The following is a 19,832-nucleotide window of genomic DNA, read 5'->3' on the forward strand; positions in this document are numbered from 1 at the left end:
GTTCATCCATAAAAATGAACCACCAAGAAAACTACCTGTGAAACCATCGCATTTTTGATGTTTTTAAGAATAAAATGTAAGTTTTACTTGACTACAAAATTGATTATATAGTGAAATGGTTCCACAAAAGACTGAGAAAATAAAAGTATGATTTCAAAGAAAGAATTTGTATTTATATAGCACCTTATGTGCCCGAAGCATTTCAAAGCACTTCACAAACAAATCACTTTTGCCGAGCAGTCAATGTTGCTTATTCATTTCCTTTTGGTGATATTGGACAGAACACTGGGACAATTCTTATTTTTCTTCAGTGTCTTTGAAAGAAAGAAAAACCTGCATTTATATAGCTCCTTTCACAATCTCAAAATGTCTCAAAAGAAATTCACAATCAATTATTGTTCAAATGTTGTCATTGTTGTAATGTAGGAAAACCAGTAAGATACCCTATTTGTTTATGCATATTTCCCTAGGGATGAGTTTGGTTTAATCTCGTAACTAAGGCATTTGCTTATTTTTTAAGCTATAAATGCTTTGTGCATTTGCACTGTAGCTAGAAGTAATGAAATCGCTGAAGATTTCATTCTCAGAATGCTTTCAAGTTTAATGCATCAAGGTATAATTTAACTGATTGTCTTTAAGCAGTAGGCATATCCTACACTTACAACAAAACAGCAGAGTGTGTGCATTCTTGGCATGGCAGAATCAAATTGCCTCATACACGCCAGGGTCCCGCAAAAAGCAATGAAATAAATGACAAATTAAAATGTTTTAGCAATGTAAGTTAAGGATTACTGGGAGAACTCTTGCTCTTCTTTTAATGAATATTTTACAACCACCTAAAAGAGCAAACAGAATTTCAGTTTAATGTCTTAACTAAAAGACAGCACTTCTAATCGTGCTGCAGTCTCTCAGTACTGCACTAGAGTGTCAGCCAAAACTGTATCTACTGAAAGCCTGAGCAGAGCACGAACCACAACCTTCAGAGAGGCAAAAGTGCTAGCATAGAGTCAAGTCTGACACCTTTGGTCCTCATGCACCCAGGAGTCAGTTTAATATCGCATTCAAAAGATGGCATGTCCAACAATGAAGCACTCCTTCGATACCAAAAAGTCAGCCTAAATCAGGAGTTCAAATTATAGAGTGGGGTTTGAACTCTCAATGTTCTGGCTCAGAAGCATCAGAGCTACCAAGTAAGCCCAATGGAAATTTGGGGCAGGATGTTCCATTTGGGGTTGGGACCCTGACATCGGAACCATTTCCAGGTCCTGACCCCACTCTGAGGGGAAAGCAGTCACAGATCCAAATTTCCCCCAAGTCCGGAACTAACTGGCCGGAGGGCTGGTTTCATGGCTAATGAATGGCAGCGGGGACAGGATGTAGGAGGGAGGGTGAAAGTGCAGGCCCGATTTAAAAGCATGATTGGCAGCCATTCTTGTGGCAGCATCTTGCAACGCAATGGCAAGCAGAAGGGAGCAAGAGGTGAGGCAGAGCCCGGGCACCTGTGGCAGGGCTGCCCCAAAGTTTAGTGATGCCACCCTTGAAGTGATGCTGGAAGCAGTGTGAAAAATGTAAGAAGTCCTGTTCCCGACAGGTGGCAAAAGTCTAAACCAAGCAAGCCTGACTCAATGTGACAGAGAGCATGAGCAGTGTCATCTGGAGGACCAGGGTGCAATGCCACAAGAGGTTTAATGACCTTCTTTATTCTGGAAAGGTGAGTGCTAGGTGACATCCATCTGTCAGATGACCAGACTTCAGGTCTGCAGTCGCACCAGTTGAGCAGCCCGAGGGTGCAGGGTGCTCCTGACATAGGAGAAATGTGTGCTGAAGGTAATCACTGACCCAACTGCAACACTCAAAGCCCTAGCACTACTGAGGAGCTGGCAATGCTGATAAATGCAGCATCTTACTTAAAGGAGCTGCTGGAAATGTTGAGGGAGGCCAGCATTGCCTTATCACTCTCTCTTTCTTTTGTCCTTGCAGAGAAGAGGGTACAAAATGCTTGGGAGAGGGCGTCCACAGGAGGTGTAGTGCCCCAGCTCGCCAACCTGACTGCAATGGAGGAGGCAGCACTTGACATCGCGAGGGTGGTGCCTGATAAGGAAGTGGGCGGTGGAGCGATGGGAATACTACAGGAGAGAGTGAAAGGTGAATTCTGTAGATGAAGGGGATGGAGTGCACTCCTCCCCATGTGACAGCATGCCAAAGCCTCAGCTGTATTGGAAAGCCTCAGCTCTGCAGAGGCATCTTCTGTCACAGGCAAGTTCTCATGATCGCTTTCTTACATCTCCCACAGGGCCAGTTGTGGAGGTGGAGAAGGCCCTCTGCAGCATCACCAGGGTCCTTGGACGACGAGAAAGCCACAGACCCAGCACCGACACAGCATTCAAGTGCACGCTCTACCAGTGCAGATACATGCATCGGTGGGTCTTCGTGTGCTGTTAGAAAGAGTGACACTAGGTGAACAGCACGAGGTGACTGAGGCAGAGACAGCTATGGGCAATCCCCTCAGAGGATGGAGATCATCCTCTGACACAGCCATGCTCAGCTGGGCGCAGACGCACAACCTCGGGATTCACAAGCAAGGTGGCTGCACTTTGACCAGCAGCATGAGATGTGTGCCCACATGTCTTAGTTTCCTGAGGCTGTCAAGTCATGGGCTGAGAATGGAGGAGTCCATTTGGTTCATGTGCACCACCATGACGCAGGGTTTTGAACACCCATTAAGAGTGTAGCCAAACATATGGAGAGCCAAATGCAGCAGCACTTGGAGTGGATGCAGGAACTGTGAACTGTCATGCACAGAATACATGCAACACTCTTGTAGCATTGACCAGTCAGTGTCGCTGATGGCACAAAGATGCATGGAGTTGCTGCCAGTTGCATCCCAGCTGGTGGTCCCCTCCAGTGATCCAGAGAATCAAAGGGCTGAATTAGTTACCTATGAGGTTGAGGGTGTCACCCCTCCCAGGGCACCATCAACCACCTCCTTGGCCCCTCTGGCTGAGGTACAATCCATGCAGCAGGGCCCTGTGACAGATGCTGCCCCTGCATTGACACCAGTGCAGCAGCCTCTGGAGGTGCCCCCATTGGCACCTCCATGACGATGACAACCACCTTGGGTATCTCAGTTGCAAGCAGATACACACGAGCAGGCTGCCTCCACCTCATCCGAGGCCACTAGGGAAGCAGCACGTAGAAGTGGCCGAGTGAAGGCCGCCACAACAGTCATTGCACTGAGTGGGTCGCTTGGGTGACTTTCATTTGCGATTGTGTGTAAACTGTTAATTGTTAATTACATTGGAGATGTTGAACCATGATCCCAGACTAGTGAGCTTCCATTCTTTAAGGACAAAACTGGAAGAGAGGGAAGAAGTGGTGAATGGAAACAATGGTCTTTGAGCGGGGATACTAAGACCGCAAGAGAGATGTGTACCATGCATGGTCAGTTAGAATGGAACTAATCAAATTTGTGTTTAATAGATGTGTTCTCACAATTAAAGCAAGTGAGTTCCAGAGAATGTAATCCTGCTGGATGAGCAGCGCCCAGGTGAAATGTGCCCTGATGTTCATGCCATCCTGATGAATGCATTGACTCCGGATTGGCCCCAGCCACCTCCCTGCAGAGCATTGGCAACGTTCTAAACTATATCTTCTTCCTCCTCTCTGGAGGACCAGGCTATGGAGAGTGCAGCAGACCACCATAATTGAGACATCCTTGCAAGAGTGTCCTGCAGGGCGCCAGCCAAGTGGCCCAGACACCAGGGTCACATCGTCAGAAGTCCAATGGCCTGCTCAATGGCAGTCCTTGTGAGAAGATGGCTTTGGTTATAGGGCCTCTGTACCTCTGTCTCAGGGTCACATAAAGGTGTGACTAGCCATCTCTTCAAGGAATTTCCTGTGTCCCCTAGCAGCCATCCACAGAGTTTCAATGGTGACAAGAACAGTAGTGACACCCTGGATGGCAGGAGGATGAAGGTATCATGGCAGCTGCCAGGATAGTGAGGCACACATGCATAAAGCACTTGGTGTGGTTGCATACCAGATGAACATTTAGAAAGTGGAAGCCCTTCATGTTGATAAAACTCACTGGCTGCCCACTTGGTAGCTTGATGGCTACATGGGTGCAATCCATGATTCCCTGCACCTGTGGGAATCCAGCAATGAGGGCGAAACCCACTGCCCTTTGTGCTCGCGAGACCACATCTATTTGAGTTTGTATATACTGCTCTGCTTTTGCAAATAGGGCATCAGTGACCTGAAATATGCAATGGTGTGCTGTTGCTTGAGAGTCCCCACCAAGATCCGCAGCTAATCCCTAGAATGATCCAAAGGCGAAGTTCAAGATCACAGTGAACTTGAGCGTCTACATGCAGGGCATGGCGATCAGTACTATGAGGTCTGAAGTCTTCCTCAATGAGGGCATAAACCTCAGATACCATCTGCCTAGATAAGCGCAGTCTCCTGAAGCACTGATTCTCCAACATGTTCAGGTAGCTTCTTCTTCGGCAGTACACTCCATACTGAGGGTATGGCCTTTGTTGCCTTCTTGCCCCTTGTTTCTCTTCCGTTTGAGCTCTTCATGCCCAGGATTCTACATCTGCTCCTGAGGATGTTGATCTTGATCGTTATGTCCTTATCTCCGAGTACCTTAATCACATGTCCAGCTGCTGCCTTGCTTGCAGTCAGCTGCACCCAATACTTATGGTACCCCCCCCACCCCACCCCCCTATAATCCCTGGAGGGTCACAACTCCCTCAATGTCTGAGTGCCCACAAACCACTTGCTCTGCTAACTCTACTCACCTGATGGCAAGTGTGCCAATGGATGAGTGCCCCTCTCAGGCATGCACCCTATTGTGAGCCCATCTCATTGAATAGTGCGACCACGACTGGCTCCCTATTGCGCTTCTGCCTCCTTATACCCAGAATGTTCCAGATCCGGCGGGGAGTCAGTGCCTTCTCACGAAAATTGCAGACTAGCCCTTAACAAGCTGAAAGCTCGTTATCAGGCTTAGTTTAGTTTAATTTAGAGATACAGCACTGAAACAGGCCCTTCAGCCCACCGAGTCTGTGCTGACCATCAACCACCCATTTATACTAATCCTACACTAATCCCATATTCCTATCACATCCGCACCTGTCCCTATATTCCCCTACCACCTACCTATACCAGGGGCAATTTATAATGGCCAATTTACCTATCAACCTGCAAGTCTTTGGTCTGTGGGAGGAAACCGGAGCACCCGGAGGAAATCCACGCAGACACAGGGAGAACTTGCAAACTCCACACAGACAGTACCCAGAATTGAACCCGGGTCGCTGGAGCTGTGAGGCTGCGGTGCTAACCACTGTGCCGCCTTAATTGGCCATTGCTCCAAATCAGGCAGGTTGCCTGGTCCTGCCACAAACCCCCCAACTCCACTTACTGTCAGAACGACGTCGGAAAACTGGCACGACGGCCCGCCTCAAATCCTGTCTGTATTTGGCCACAAAAATCTTGCCCTTGATTTAGAACATCAGATGCCACTACTTCCAGACCCCACCCCCCACAACCCATTGAAATCCGGTAGCATGATAACAGTAACACACCATAATCAATTTCTGGAAAATGACTATTACATTTCGAGCTCCCACCAGATGTTTTTCGCAGATAACAGAAATAGGCAGCACCCAGAGTCAAGAAATCTCACTTTTACTCCATAAAACAGATAGTGTAGTCATGATATCAGATTAGTGATCCAGAAGTCAGGAGTTCATATCCCACCCTGACAAGCTGTGAAAATAAATTCAATAAGCCTGACAATTTGCAGTCTTGCATCAAAACAAAACCATGAAAGCTGCTGAATTATTATATAATGTATCTGGCTCCCTAATGTCCCAGTCTGGCCAACATGATTCTAGTCCTATTCTAAATGCCTTTTATAGTGGCCTAGCAAGCCACTCAGTTGAAAACAATCACAAACGAAGGTCCACCACCATCTTCTCCAGGTATTTAAGGATGAGCAATAAATGAAACTTTGCAGCAATGCCCACATCCCAAGAACAAATTAAGAAAAAAAAAAAACTTTCTTTTGATCCAAAGTTAACCTAATGTGCAAAGTTATATGGGACATCCTGCTCTGGGAAAACAATAAACATGTTAATCATGCATAGGATTGCCATTATACACCTACAATCATTTCTGAGGATGATTAATATCAGTTATGGCAGAAAATGTTGCAGATTTTCAACTTGCCACCATTGAAATCCATGGAAAGGAAAATCAGATAATTTCTATATCAAGCAGACGATCTATAATGCCAGTTTGTGTGCCTGGGTACCAAGTTGAAAAGTCTTTTACTATAGCAGATGGTACAGCTAGCTCTCAAAGCTCAAATAATGTAATTTTGAATCAATTCAAGAAAGTTAAGGCAAGGCTGCTGGTTAAGTTCCTTTAAATGGCATTTCTTTACAGAATTTTCAAGTAATAGATAGTCGACATTTCTCCACAGTTTGACCATAAGTGGAAACATTTGAAATTATGTAGATTTTCCCACGTGTGGAGTTTGCACCTAGCCTTTGCGCCCTTGGTAGTTCAGTCAAAATTGCAAATAACTAACATATCAGAAAACTATCCAAAAACTCTTTCACATGCTTTCATAACTACCAGATTTATTAAAATTCAATTGCAGAATTTTAGCTCCAACCTCAGAATTGAGTCCAGTACCAAAATGACTACACCACCTTACTTAAATTGATTGTTCTCAGAACAAAGCAAATTGTTTTTGCCTTAAGGTAAAGGGCTTGGTATCATGTGCAAATAAATTTATGCCAAACACCTGGTAAAGATTCAGGAATTCATCACCTAAATTTGATATGCTTTGTTCAACTGTAAATGACAGCTTTTGATTTCTTATATTCCCAAATTGAATTTAATGAATAAGATCTCGGGCAACAAGCTCCCAGCTCCCCTATATTTGTGTGTTCATTGATACAGAGACAGACAATTAATGCACTCTGTGCTGATCCAATACAATGTTCCCTCTAAATTTGCTTTGTTGTACAAGCCTGTTTATGTCAATGCATGGTACCTTTAATGTATTTTATGGCCGTGTTTGCGTGCAGTAGCTTAGTGGGAACATTGGCAGTTGTTTGTATTAGGGATGCCAGCCCAGATTTGGTAATATTAAGAGAGCTATTTTTGTACGGTGCAAGTTAAAAGATTTGGAATCAATTGAAATCTGCCATTTGACTTGCTACTACTATTTAACTTTAACAAATCTAATTGTATTTTATAGTCTAAGTAGCAGAATCTAGTTGAGTGTTTATTCTTCTACTATCCAAGGATTAAGAATACAAGAATTCTCATGTCAATTTATTGAAGCTTATAAACTTCTGTGCAATCCTGGGTGACACCATAATACCAGACATTGCATATCTATCCACATTCTGGTATGCAGTGTGAGACATTCATAGGAGCAGTGCCGAGCAAGACAAAAATAGCTGAAGAAGTTCTAAATAATAACAGTTCTTCATACGTATTCATCTTTGTCAACTTTATGACCATTCCAAGACAGTACACTGCACCAGAGTTTAAAAATTCAGTGATGAGATATACAGGTCAATTTTTTTTTTAAAAAGCTACACAAATGGAAACTCAACTTCCCATTAACATTTCACACATGAGGGCTGTAGGCACCTATTGTGTACATGGCTTCTTATTGCTCATGTACACAGTATGATTAACTCCCAACCCACTGTCATTTTTGAGTATTAGGGAAGTTTAGACCTAAATCTTTCTGTGATTGCTCTCGAGTAATGAAGGCAAGTTGAATTTAATTATGTAATACAACATTCCTTATAATATCATTACACTTGCCTTCAGTGGGACTGAATTGTTGAGGTAATGCTGACACCATGGCAAAGAATCCAAAGAGGGTGATAAGAACTGAAGCAGCCATTTGCCTGTAATTAACAAAAATAGAAACAGGCATCATTAAAATTCACACATATTACTCAAACACCTATCAACTCCCTGCAGTTCCCAGGAAGGAGACATTCCGCTCAGTCCGCAAGCAGGACCCCGAGCTTCCGGTTGCTTGCCATTTCAACACTCCCCCCTGCTCTCATGCTCACATCTCTGTCCTGGGATTGTTGCAGTGTTCCAGTGAACATCAACGCAAGCTCGAGGCACAGCATCTCATTTACCGATTACGCACACTACAGCCTGCCGGACTGAACATTGAGTTCAATAATTTCAGAGCATGACGGGCCCCCCATTTTCCTTTTATTTTTAGTTATTTTTTTCTTTTTCCTTTTATTTTTAATATATATTTTTTTGTGTTTTTTTTTCATTTTAGTTTGTTCAGTTTGCTTGCCCACTGTTTTTTTTCATGTTTGTTCTTGCAGCCGTTCAATTTTCAGTCCATTAACACCCTTACGGTACTAATGCTTTGTCTTTCAACACACCATTAACATATCTTTGCTCCATGACCTTCTGGTCAGCTATTTTGTGACCTTGTCCTATCTACACCTTCTCCTTTGTTATCTCTTGCCCCACCCCCACTTTACTTGCTTATAACCTTTTAAATTTCTAATATTTGCCAGTTCTAAAGAAGGGTTACTGACTGAAATGTTAACTCTGCTTCTCTCTCCACAGATGCTGCCAGACCTGCTGACTGTTGCCAGCATTTCTTGTTTTTATTTCAGATTTCCAGCATCTGCAGTATTTTGCTTTTAATTCAATCCACGGGTGTGGGTAAGGACCCAAACTCAGAGGTGAAAAGATTCTAATTTACCAGTAACTGCCTGGAGTTTCCGCTCAGTTTGCTGATTTTATCGGTGCATTTCACCTGAAAAATAATTTGTGAAACCAGGTCAAAAGATCGCAATTTCAAGAACAAATTGAATTTCCTCGACTAAGCGCTAGTTTAAAAGAACAGCATGCTTGAAGACGGTCTGCTGTCCCAGGTAGAGCATGGCTACAGGCTCAAACCCAATGGGACCCGACAATGTGTCAGGCCTCTCTTGCGGTTCCAACATTTGGGCTCGGGTCGGACACAGTGACAGCCAGGACGTCAAAGTGGGAAACACTCCGTACTAGTCTGCAGTGAGCGATTCCATCCAAGGTAGAGCACAACCTCTTCAATAAAGTTGATTATATTCTGGTGGTCAGTTGGGTCGGGCGCAGGAAAAAATGAAAGGACTCAGGCCAGGTCGGGCTCGGGTCGGATGTGGTTCTGTTGGGCTCGGGTCAGGTTTCATTTGCAGGCCTTTACTCCCAGGACAAATTCATCACTGCTTGGAGTTTCTGTTTGATTACCGGCCTTCCAGGAGGCGCGAAAACTTAAACTGGTTCTTTTAGATGTAAGGACACTAATATGAACATTTTACAAGCTTTTGAATGTATTTTTTTAAACAAGAAACTAACTATTGCATCCCAATCGAATTAACAAACATCTGGAACTATGTAGATTTTCCTATGGTCTGGACTTTACATCCTTTGTGCCCTTGATTGTTCAATCAAAATTGCAAAAAAAACTAAAATATCAGAAAACTACCCAGAAACTCCATTTCACCTGCTTTCATGACTACCAAATTCATTAAAATTCAATTTCAGAATTTTAGCTCCGACCTCAGAGTTATGAGTCCCATACCATCACCACTAAACTATTTTTCTAAAAGAAAGAAAAATCAATTTGCTTTGTTCTGAGATCAATTTAAGATAAGGGACTTATCATCTGCAAATTTATGCCAAACACCCAGCCCAGATTCAGAAATTCATCACTTCAATTTGATATGCTTTGTTCAACTGTAAAATGACAGCTTTTGATTTCTTATATTCCCAAATTGAATTCACTGAATAAAAGAAGTTGATCTCGGGCAACAAGCTCCCAGCTCCACTATATTTGTGTTTTCATTGATACAGAGACAGACAATTAAGCAGTCTGTGCTGGTCAGCTGGGAAGTAGTGAACTGGAAAGCAAAACAGATATCAGCCAAGGTAATCCACCCTGAAAGTTCAATCATTTTGTGGCAAGTTAACAACTAAAAAGGGACAGGATCAGACTCGAATATGATAGTCCCACACTTCCTGAGCTCTCATGAATCAAGGGCAGTTCAGCAAGCCAGTGACAGCTGTCACAATCTGAGGAATCATATTTCAACATATTTCACTGCCTTCAGGAGAGGAAACTGAGGGATGAAAAAGAACATAAACGACTTCCTGCAGCACGACACACAATGCAACTTCAAAGCGTAATTTAGGCTAACAGTTCAGTTTGAGAGACTACAGAGAACATAAAGGGACTCGATGCCTGCTGGTCCAGGCCTGCTCAGCACAGAATGATCCCGCACTGCCCCAATAAAGAGGCAAATGCAGCTGTGATTGATAATTGCTAGATGATGCTGTCCCAAAACAAATGTGTGGAAAATACTTGTGGGACATGTCAATTGGAAACTGCACAGACTCTGCAGTTCTAACATCCTTTCCTGGAAACATTTTCTACTCAGGGATCCACCCAGACTGGCCCACAGGAATGAAAACAATGAGTCAACTTGGAACAGGATAGGAAGTCCGGAAGGATTCCAAAATAAAAATCCCGACTGTCCGGTCAGCTAACCCTGAAATGTTTGAAAGATTAAACCGCACATCCTCCTATGTAAATGCAGACACCAGAACCACCCCACCAGGGTTGTTAACAGCATTTACAGAAACCTGCAGGGACAAGGAAAATCAAGAGGCAGAGAAACCGCGAGGGTGATGCCTCACCTAGTTGAAATGCTGCAGCAGAGCGTAGTAGAATCTGGACAAATACTTTCAAGCAGGAATGTCCCAAAGGACAAAGAAAAGATTAGCAAAGAATCCTCTCCCACAATCGGGAGAAAAGGAAAACAACCATACCCTAAAAGCACTTGCACAACTCAGAACACAGAGATCAGAGTGGATCCACCCACTGCCGACTCTCATGATCAGAATGTCAAACCAGGACTAATTAAATCTAACCAAGCTCCTGCAGACCTCAACAGGAACAAAGGCACCTTAGACAAGCATGGAAACATGCAAACTTCAAACCTCCCCAAAAATCACATGTTTATTGGGATGCCCATTCCCAACATATTGCAGGTTGATACTGAAGAAATTTTAAACCCTTGAGCAACAGATGGCTATCTCAGATCCACCTCGAGAACAAAAGGGGCAGTCCAAAGCACCACTGCTACAAAGGAAAGACAGACTGTAACAATTTAAAGATTTCTGAATGAATGAGAATGAATGAGAGAAGTGCATGCATCTTTTCCTTTTAACTTATAATGAAATGCCCCCCCCTAATGTCGCATTTCATTCAGCTGGAGGTGGGGGTGTGATGGAAACCAACCTGCCAAATGGAAACATTTGTCATATGGAACACTATTTGAACGTTTACAGGACTTTGAACAAAACTTGTTTAAAAAGGACCACAGAGCAGTGGCTGAAAACATGACAGCACATTTGCATTCTGAGACAGTTGAAGAGAGAGACGATGGAAGCGCTCCCTGATTCAATTAGCCAGGTTGTATCAATAGAGATGATCAAAAGACATTGAGTCATTGTCTGTGAAAGAGCCAGCACTCCACCACCCACCCCCCAAACTAAGTGCGTCTCGTAAGCTTTGATGAACAACCCTCGCAGATGATGCTGTGTCAAACAAAGAGCTGGTCACATGACTAACCTGCTGGCCAACCTGGGAATTGACTGACTTGTGCATCACAGTAAAGTTTTGGGACAGACTGCTTTTGAAGACCAAAGAGAAACCAGGTCTCTCTCTCTCTCAAGCAAAGTTCCAGGGACCCACGGAAGTAACTTGAGCCTCAAGACAGAAGACCCCTGCAGCCTTCTGGTACCAGCAAAACAAGTTTGAAAGTGTGCACTGGGCCCCAACGAGAACTACAAGACTCAACTCCAATCAAGATCATTACATCCAAGCCAATAACAGTAATTGAATGCATTTACTACTTCCAACCTTCCCCCATTTAATTCTTTCTCCTCTGTACTTATTTGTGTGCGTTTATCACATATCCATGCTAGTGTGGTTGCGTCACCTTTTTTTGTAGTTTTAAGGTTAATAAACTTGCACCTTTCTTGTTTAAACCTGAGAAAACCTGTCAAGCTGATTCCTTTACAATTACAATTAGACAGCAGTGAGCAAGGACTCACTGAGGGAAAGCAAAAAACACTGCATTTTAAAAGTTAAACCCTGTTACAGCCAAACCAGGAAAGGACTGAGAAGGGAGCCAGAGACCCTTTCCTCACCTGGTCGTAACACTTGCCGAAATCTACCTGGACAATGGTGGTCCCTGAAGTGTTAGAATGAAACTCCTTATGATCTGCACTGGATATTTATGCCTTTTGTATATGCATATATATTTAATCAATCTCTCCAAAATTGAGATATCACTGAATAAAGCAAAGCTTGGTTTGAACCATCATGCTGCTTTATTCCACAGTAAGATACATGTACAGAGTTACAATGTGATCAAAGAAAAGTTTTACCTATTAAATTAATAGAATGTGAACAATAATGAAGAACTTACCTACTCCACTTCCATGTTTGACTTAGAGAGTTAATTCAGCTGCATTTTGTCCCAAAGCTCAAGATGTAACCTCCTCTCCCCGCAGTCTGCTGTCCTTCACAATCTTTTGTTGTCTGCTTGTCAGTGCCTGAGTTCAGTTTTAAAAGCCTCTTTCTGTGTCAAAAAGCGTGCGCTTCTTCTACTGCCTGCTCAGTAAGCAAAGGATTTTCCAGCACAATGGCGAGAGGTACCTGTCCAAATACCCTGGAAAGTGAATAAATCACTTTTTTTTTTTAAGCGTTTGGGGAAATAAGCTCCATTTAATATATTAACCAGTCATCCAAGTACTTGTTTTTTTTTCACACTGGCGAAAATATATACTGATTTCAAAAGCCGAGTATTAATCCTTTATTCCAAAAATGGCCAAAAATCCAGATACAATACAATAGATTAGAGATACACAAGGCAATTCCTTAAAAGCACGGGTGCCTGACCTTTTGGAAAGCTGTGCCAAATCCTTGTGATGTAACCAGTGAGTAGATACATTTAGTTAAGTTATATTTACATGATAATTGTAGAGTGGATGTAAAAGCAAAGCTGTTTTATTTAATGCTGAACTTATACTGCAAATATACATTAAACTGCTCCCTCTGTCTTCTCTTCAGAGTATCTGCCTCTGTCCCCCTTCACTCCTGTGCACCTCGTCTCTCTTCCTTTGCTACTGCCTTTCTCTTCTTTTATTTACCCACTGTTCGCACTGAGCCACCCCACCCTTTCCCTTATGCCTGCATTTACTTCTCTCAATTGTCCCTAGCCATGGGTGACAGCATTGGGATGTCAGACACAGCTGGTATAGGACTCAGCAGTGGTTAGAAGCGACAGCATCAGGGACAAGTCGGAGGGCAGGTTAGGAATGGTAACTGTATCTGGGGCATGGTGGGGAGGAATGTCAGTGATACTGCCATAAGCTGGGAATCGGGGGAAAACACTCCAGTGGTTGGAGTCATATCTAGTATAAAGGAAGATGGTTATGGTTGTTGGAGGCCAATCATCTCAGCAGGATTTCCTCAGGGTAGTGTCCCAGGCCCAACCATCTTCAGTTGTTTCATCAGTGACCTTACCTCCGGCACATGGTCAGAATTGGGGATATTCGCTGATGATTGCACATTGTTTAGTATTATTCGCAACTTCTCAGATACTGAGCCAGTCCGTGCCTACGTGCAGCAAGACCCGGATAACATTCAGGCTTGGGCTGATAAATGGAAAGTAACATTCGTGCCAGGCAATGACCATCTCCAATTAGAGAATCTAACCATCTCCTCTTGACGTTCAATGGCATTACTATTGTTGAATACCCCACCATCAACATCCTGGGGGTTGTCACAGACCAGAATCTTAACTGGACCAGCCATATAAATACAAGTGGCTACAAGGTCAGAAGCTGGGAATTCTTTAGCCGTCTCCCCAAAGCCTATACACCATCTATAAGGAGCAAGTCAGGAGTGTAATGGAATACTCTCCACTTGCCTAGATGAGTGCAGCTCCCACACCATCCAGGAGAAAGCAGCCCACTTAATCAGCACCCCATCCACAACCTGATACATTCGCTCCCTCAACCACTGGCACACAGTGGCAGCAGTATTTACCAGTTACACAATGTACTGCTGCAACCCACCAAAAGCCTCCTTCAACAGCACCTTCCAAACCCATGACCTTTAAACCTAGAAGGACAAGTGCAGCAGATGCATGAGAACACTGCCAGCTGCAAAATCCCCTCCAAGCCACACACCATCCTGACTTGGAAATATATCACCATTGCTGGGTCAAAGTCCTGGAACTCCCTAACAGCACTGTGGGTGTACCTACACATGGACTGCAGCGTTTCAAGACAGCAGCTCACCACTACCTTCTCAAGGGCAACTAAGGGATGGGCAACAAATGCTGGCCTCATCAGTGAAACTCACGACCCTTGAACAAGTACAAAATAAATCCAAACTTTAGCAGGAGTCTGATATGATACAATGTTTTGTTTGTGGTAGGTATGCTGCCATAAATAAGCTTACCAACTAAGTGCCACAATAGCAGGATGTCCCTATCTATGAAGTACATTGCAAAGAAATGAGGGAAGGCAAAAAGCCAATTATTTGCCAAAACAGAAAATGTTTGTCTTAACACAAATGGACAAGAATTTGCCTTTCATGTGAGCATCTTTCCACGGGGTACTATATCAATTGTCTGTAGGGAATAGTTTCACAAATCTGGAGCCAGTTTACTCCACACCATCAGAAGCCCCCACTCATGTAGATTTTAATAAACACCAGTGACAAAAATTTATAAATAAAGACTACACACTATATACAACACAGCACTGTGTTGTGCAATATACAAATACATAGATATGGTGCTCATGCCATGCTGCAGTTGTACACTGGGTAGTATTAAACTTGGGGCTTGTTTTTGACAGTGCAAGGAGGCAACGCCAAGTTTTTTTAAATATTTGCATCATTCTCTAGTCAGGCCAAGCTGGGCTCTGCACTAATATCCTGCAGTCAGCAGAATCTCTTAGAAAACAAGCAAACAACAACTTAATGCATGTTTAAAAAATATTAGAACCTCGTCAGCAGACGTGGTCTCTTCAGACTACGAGCAAAGATCGGATGTCCACCAAAGCTACTAAATATCATCACCTCATTCCATGACAATATTAAAGGCACAATTCAGCATAGACTCATCAGACCCCTTTCCTATCCTGAGTGGTGTGAAACAGGGCTGTGTTCTCACACCTATACTGTTTGGGATCTTCTCACTGCTGCTCTCACATGCTTTCAAGTCTTAAGAAGGAATTTTCCTCCACACAAGATCAGATGGCAGGTTGTTCAACCTTGCCCGTCTTAGAGCGAAGACCAAAGTACGGAAAGTCCTCATCAGGGAACTCCTCTCTGCTGACGATGCTGCACTAACATCCCACACAGAAGAGTGTCTGCAGAGACTCATCGACAGGATTGCGACTGCCTGCAACGAATTTGGCCTAACCATCAGCCTCAAGAAAACGATCATGGGACAGGACGTCAGAAATGCTCCATCCATTAATATCTGCGACCACACTCTGGCAGTGGTTCAAGAGTTCACCTACCTAGGCTCAACTATCACCAGTAACCTGTCTGTCGATGCAAGAAATCAACAAGCGCATGGGAAAGGCGTCCACTATGTCCAGACTGGCCAAGAGGGTGTGGGAAAATGGCGCACTGACACAGAACACAAAAGTCCAAGTGTTTCAAGCCCGTGTCCTCAGTACCTTGTTCTACGGCAGCGAGGCCTGGACAACATATGCCAGCCAAGAGCGACATCTCAACTCATTCCATCTTCGCTGCCTCCGGAGAATCCTTGGCATCAGGTGGCGGGACCGTATCTCCAACGCAGAAGCCCTCAAGGCAGCCAACATCACCAGCATATACACCCTCCTGAGCCAGCGGCACTTGAGGTGGCTGTGTCATGTGAGCTGCATGGAAGATGGCAGGATCCACAAGGACACATTGTACAGCAAGCTCGTCACTGGTATCAGACCCACTGGCCATCCATGTCTTCGCTTTAAAGGCATCTGCAAACGCGACATGAAGTCCTGTGACACTGACCACAAGTCGTGGGAGTTAATTGCCAGTGATCGCCAGAGCTGGCGGACAGCCATAAAGGCGGGATTAAAGAGTGGCAAGTTGAAGAGACTCAGCAGTTGGCAGGAAAAAAAGACAGAAGTGCAAGGGGAGAACCAACTGTGCAACAGCCCCAACAACCAATTTTATCTGCTGCACCTGTGGAAGAGACTGTCACTCTAGAATTGGCCTTTATTGTCACTCCAGGCGCTGCTCCACAAACCAGTGACCACCTCTAGGCGCTTACCCATTGTCTCTCGAGATAAAGGGGCCAAAGAAAGAACCCAGCAGAGCACTTGAACTCTTTTTAAAGTTGCAGTTCTGTTACTGCTGGTGTGGAGCTGAAGCAGCTAAAATTCATTTCCTGGAGACCATCACTCAACACAGATGCTGAATTGATGCCGGCTCCAGTATGTTTCTACTGCTCACCTAGTGTTACACCTTCATTATAGTAGAATTGCAGTACAGTATCTTATCAACCTGACAAATTGAAGCATAACATACCAGAACAGGAGACTTCTTCAGCAGACTGACAACCTAACAATTACACATTTCCAACCCGCAGGTATTTCTATTTTCAGGGCAGCACAGGGAGTAATTTCCGCCGGGCGGAAAGAACAAAGAACAAAGAAAATTACAGCACAGGAACAGGCCCTTCGGCCCTCCAAGCCTGCGCCGATCCAGATCCTCTATCTAAACCTGTCGCCTATTTTCTAAGGGTCTGTATCTCTTTGCTTCCTGCCCATTCATGCATCTGTCTAGATACATCTTAAAAGACGCTATCGTGCCCACGTCTACCACCTCTGCTGGCAACACGTTCCAAGCACCCACCACCCTCTGCGTAAAGAACTTTCCACGCATATCCCCCCTAAACTTTTCCCCTTTCACTTTGAATTCGTGACCCCTAGTAATTGAATCCCCCACTCTGGGAAAAAGCTTCTTGCTATCCACCCTGTCTATACCTCTCATGATTTTGTACACCTCAATCAGGTCCCCCCTCAACCTCCGTCTTTCTAATGAAAATAATCCTAATCTACTCAACCTCTCTTCATAGCTAGCGCCCTCTATACCAGGCAACATCCTGGTGAACCTCCTCTGCGCCCTCTCCAAAGCATCTACATCCTTTTGGTAATGTGGCGACCAGAACTGCACGCAGTATTCCAAATGTGGCCGAACCAAAGTCTTATACAACTGTAACATGACCTGCCAACTCTTGTACTCAATACCCCATCCGATGAAGGAAAGCATGCCGTATGCCTTCTTGACCACTCTATTGACCTGCGTTGCCACCTTCAGGGAACAATGGACCTGAACACCCAAATCTCTCTGTACATCAATTTTCCCCAGGACTTTTCCATTTATTGTATAGTTCACTCTTGAATTGGATCTTCCAAAATGCATCACCTCGCATTTGCCCGGATTGAACTCCATCTGCCATTTCTCTGCCCAAATCTCCAATCTATCTATATTCTGCTGTATTCTCTGACAGTCCCCTTCACTATCTGCTACTCCACCAATCTTAGTGTCGTCTGCAAACTTGCTAATCAGACCACCTATACTTTCCTCCAAATCATTTATGTATATCACAAACAACAGTGGTCCCAGCACGGATCCCTGTGGAACACCACTGGTCACACGTCTCCATTTTGAGAAACTCCCTTCCACTGCTACTCTCTGTCTCCTGTTGCCCAGCCAGTTCTTTATTCATCTAGCTAGTACACCCTGGACCCCATGCGACTTCACTTTCTCCATCAACCTACCATGGGGAACCTTATCAAACGCCTTACTGAAGTCCATGTATATGACATCTACAGCCCTTCCCTCATCAATCAACTTTGTCACTTCCTCAAAGAATTCTATTAAGTTGGTAAGACATGACCTTCCCTGCACAAAACCATGTTGCCTATCACTGATAAGCCCATTTTCTTCCAAATGGGAATAGATCCTATCCCTCAGTATCTTCTCCAGCAGCTTCCCTACCACTGACGTCAGGCTCACCGGTCTATAATTACCTGGATTATCCCTGCTACCCTTCTTAAACAAGGGGACAACATTAGCAATTCTCCAGTCGACGTTGCGGGTCACATGCCGGTTGTGGCAAATATGCGCTATTTCCTTTTAAATATATGGAGGGGGAAATCGGGCGGTTTCTAAAACGAGTGTCCGATCTGTATCGGCAATTTAAAACTCCAATAAAATTACCCCAATAATAGTCTGCCATAAACAGCGGCAGTTAAATCCTTATTTTCCATTCTTAAAAACAATCAAGGGAATAAGAAACTTAAAACATACCAAAGTTTTTGTGATTGTACATTAATAACATGTAGTTCCTTTTTCAATAAAATGTTGATGTTACCAGCAACATTGTCAAGATCCCTGGCATGAATACAAACCAAGCCTGTGAGCCTGACTATTCCCAGCAATTTATTAACGTACTGGAAATGACTAAAATGGCCAATATCCTGGCAGACACGTTGTTACTTATCCAAGATTTTCAAAACGCTGCTGAATAATCGCGAAACTAAAGTGCTTCCCGTTTTTCAAAAAAAAACATCAATTTCCCAATTCCCATTCTGATGCTGTTATTTTCCTCTCCTCGCCAGCAGTATTGAAAATTAAAACCTTATTTACCATCAGAATGAGGAAAACTGACAGCACTTTGCCCTCCGAGACATTCAGACTTCAATTCGCCTTTCCTTCAACTAAAGTGAACCAAAGTTTCACAACTTTCTTCCCAACACGTCAGCAGCCCACATGACTCGGAGGCATTGATTCCGGGAGAGGCAGCAGCAACGAAAACAGGTCAATCAACTCAAAGCAACAGCAAGTCACCACGTAGCTCAGAGCATTACAGTGCTTTCTCTATTTGGTGCCTGGAGAAATGAGTTTCTCGAGTGTTGGATCTCTCCAGCAATATGGTGGGGGTGGGAACTTCTAATGTTCTTTTCTCAACAGGAAACAGATTATTGAGAGCTGCTTCTCCGTCATTAGTGAGTGTTCTTTCTGTGTCCATCACTTGAATTATTTCACACACTTTCTGTTTGATATTTGCCAATTTGTTAAAGTTACATTGTTTCAGGGTAGTCAGTCCCACACATAAGCCCCGTTTCTCCGTCTCCGACGCATCTGCTCTGATGATGCTACCTTCCATGACGGTGCTTCTGATATGACCTCCTTTTTCCTCAACCGAGGATTTCCCCCCACTGTGGTTGACAGGGCCCTCAACCGTGTCCGACCCATTCCCCGCACCTCTACCCTCACCCCTTCCCCTCCCTCCCAGAACCGTGACAGGGTTCCCCTTGTCCTCACTTTTCATCCCACCAGCCTCCATATCCAAAGGATCATCCTCCGCCATATTCGCCACCTCCAGCGTGATGCCACTACCAGTCGCATCTTCCCCTCCCTTCCCCTGTCAGCATTCCGAAGGGATCGTTCCCTCCGCGACACCCTGGTCCACTCCTCCATTACCCCCACCACCTCGTCCCCGTCTCAGGGCACCTTCCCCTGCAATTGCAGGAGGTGTAATACCTGCCCATTTACCTCCTCTCTCCTCACTATCCCAGGCCCCAAACACTCCTTTCAGGTGAAGCAGCGATTTACTTGTACTTCTTTCAATGTAGTATACTGTATTCGCTGCTCACAGTGTGGATCCTCTACA

At 44.3% G+C, this 19,832-nt stretch overlaps 1 protein-coding gene across 4 annotated transcripts in view; it reads right to left on the reverse strand.

Moving 5' to 3' along the window:
• LOC137371367 (interleukin-1 receptor type 1-like) overlaps positions 1 to 19,076 on the reverse strand; it is a 58,372-nt gene extending 39,296 nt beyond the window's left edge. Inside the window, exons 1-3 of one of the 4 annotated variants that reach the window (XM_068033843.1) lie at positions 18,806 to 19,076; positions 12,549 to 12,791; positions 7,858 to 7,943 (exon numbers count right to left, since the gene is read on the reverse strand). In XM_068033843.1, coding sequence (XP_067889944.1) covers positions 7,858 to 7,939 — 82 coding nt within the window. In that variant the 5' untranslated portion in view covers positions 7,940 to 7,943; positions 12,549 to 12,791; positions 18,806 to 19,076. Of the gene's footprint in view, positions 1 to 7,857; positions 7,944 to 12,548; positions 12,792 to 18,466; positions 18,603 to 18,805 lie in introns of those variants that run through there. The other 3 variants (XM_068033844.1, XM_068033848.1, XM_068033845.1) reach the window with 3 other exon arrangements.
• Between the last annotated feature and the right edge of the window lie 756 nt (positions 19,077 to 19,832).

Source organism: Heterodontus francisci, chromosome 6 (genome assembly GCF_036365525.1).
Source record: "Heterodontus francisci isolate sHetFra1 chromosome 6, sHetFra1.hap1, whole genome shotgun sequence".
Lineage (NCBI taxonomy): Eukaryota > Metazoa > Chordata > Chondrichthyes > Heterodontiformes > Heterodontidae > Heterodontus > Heterodontus francisci.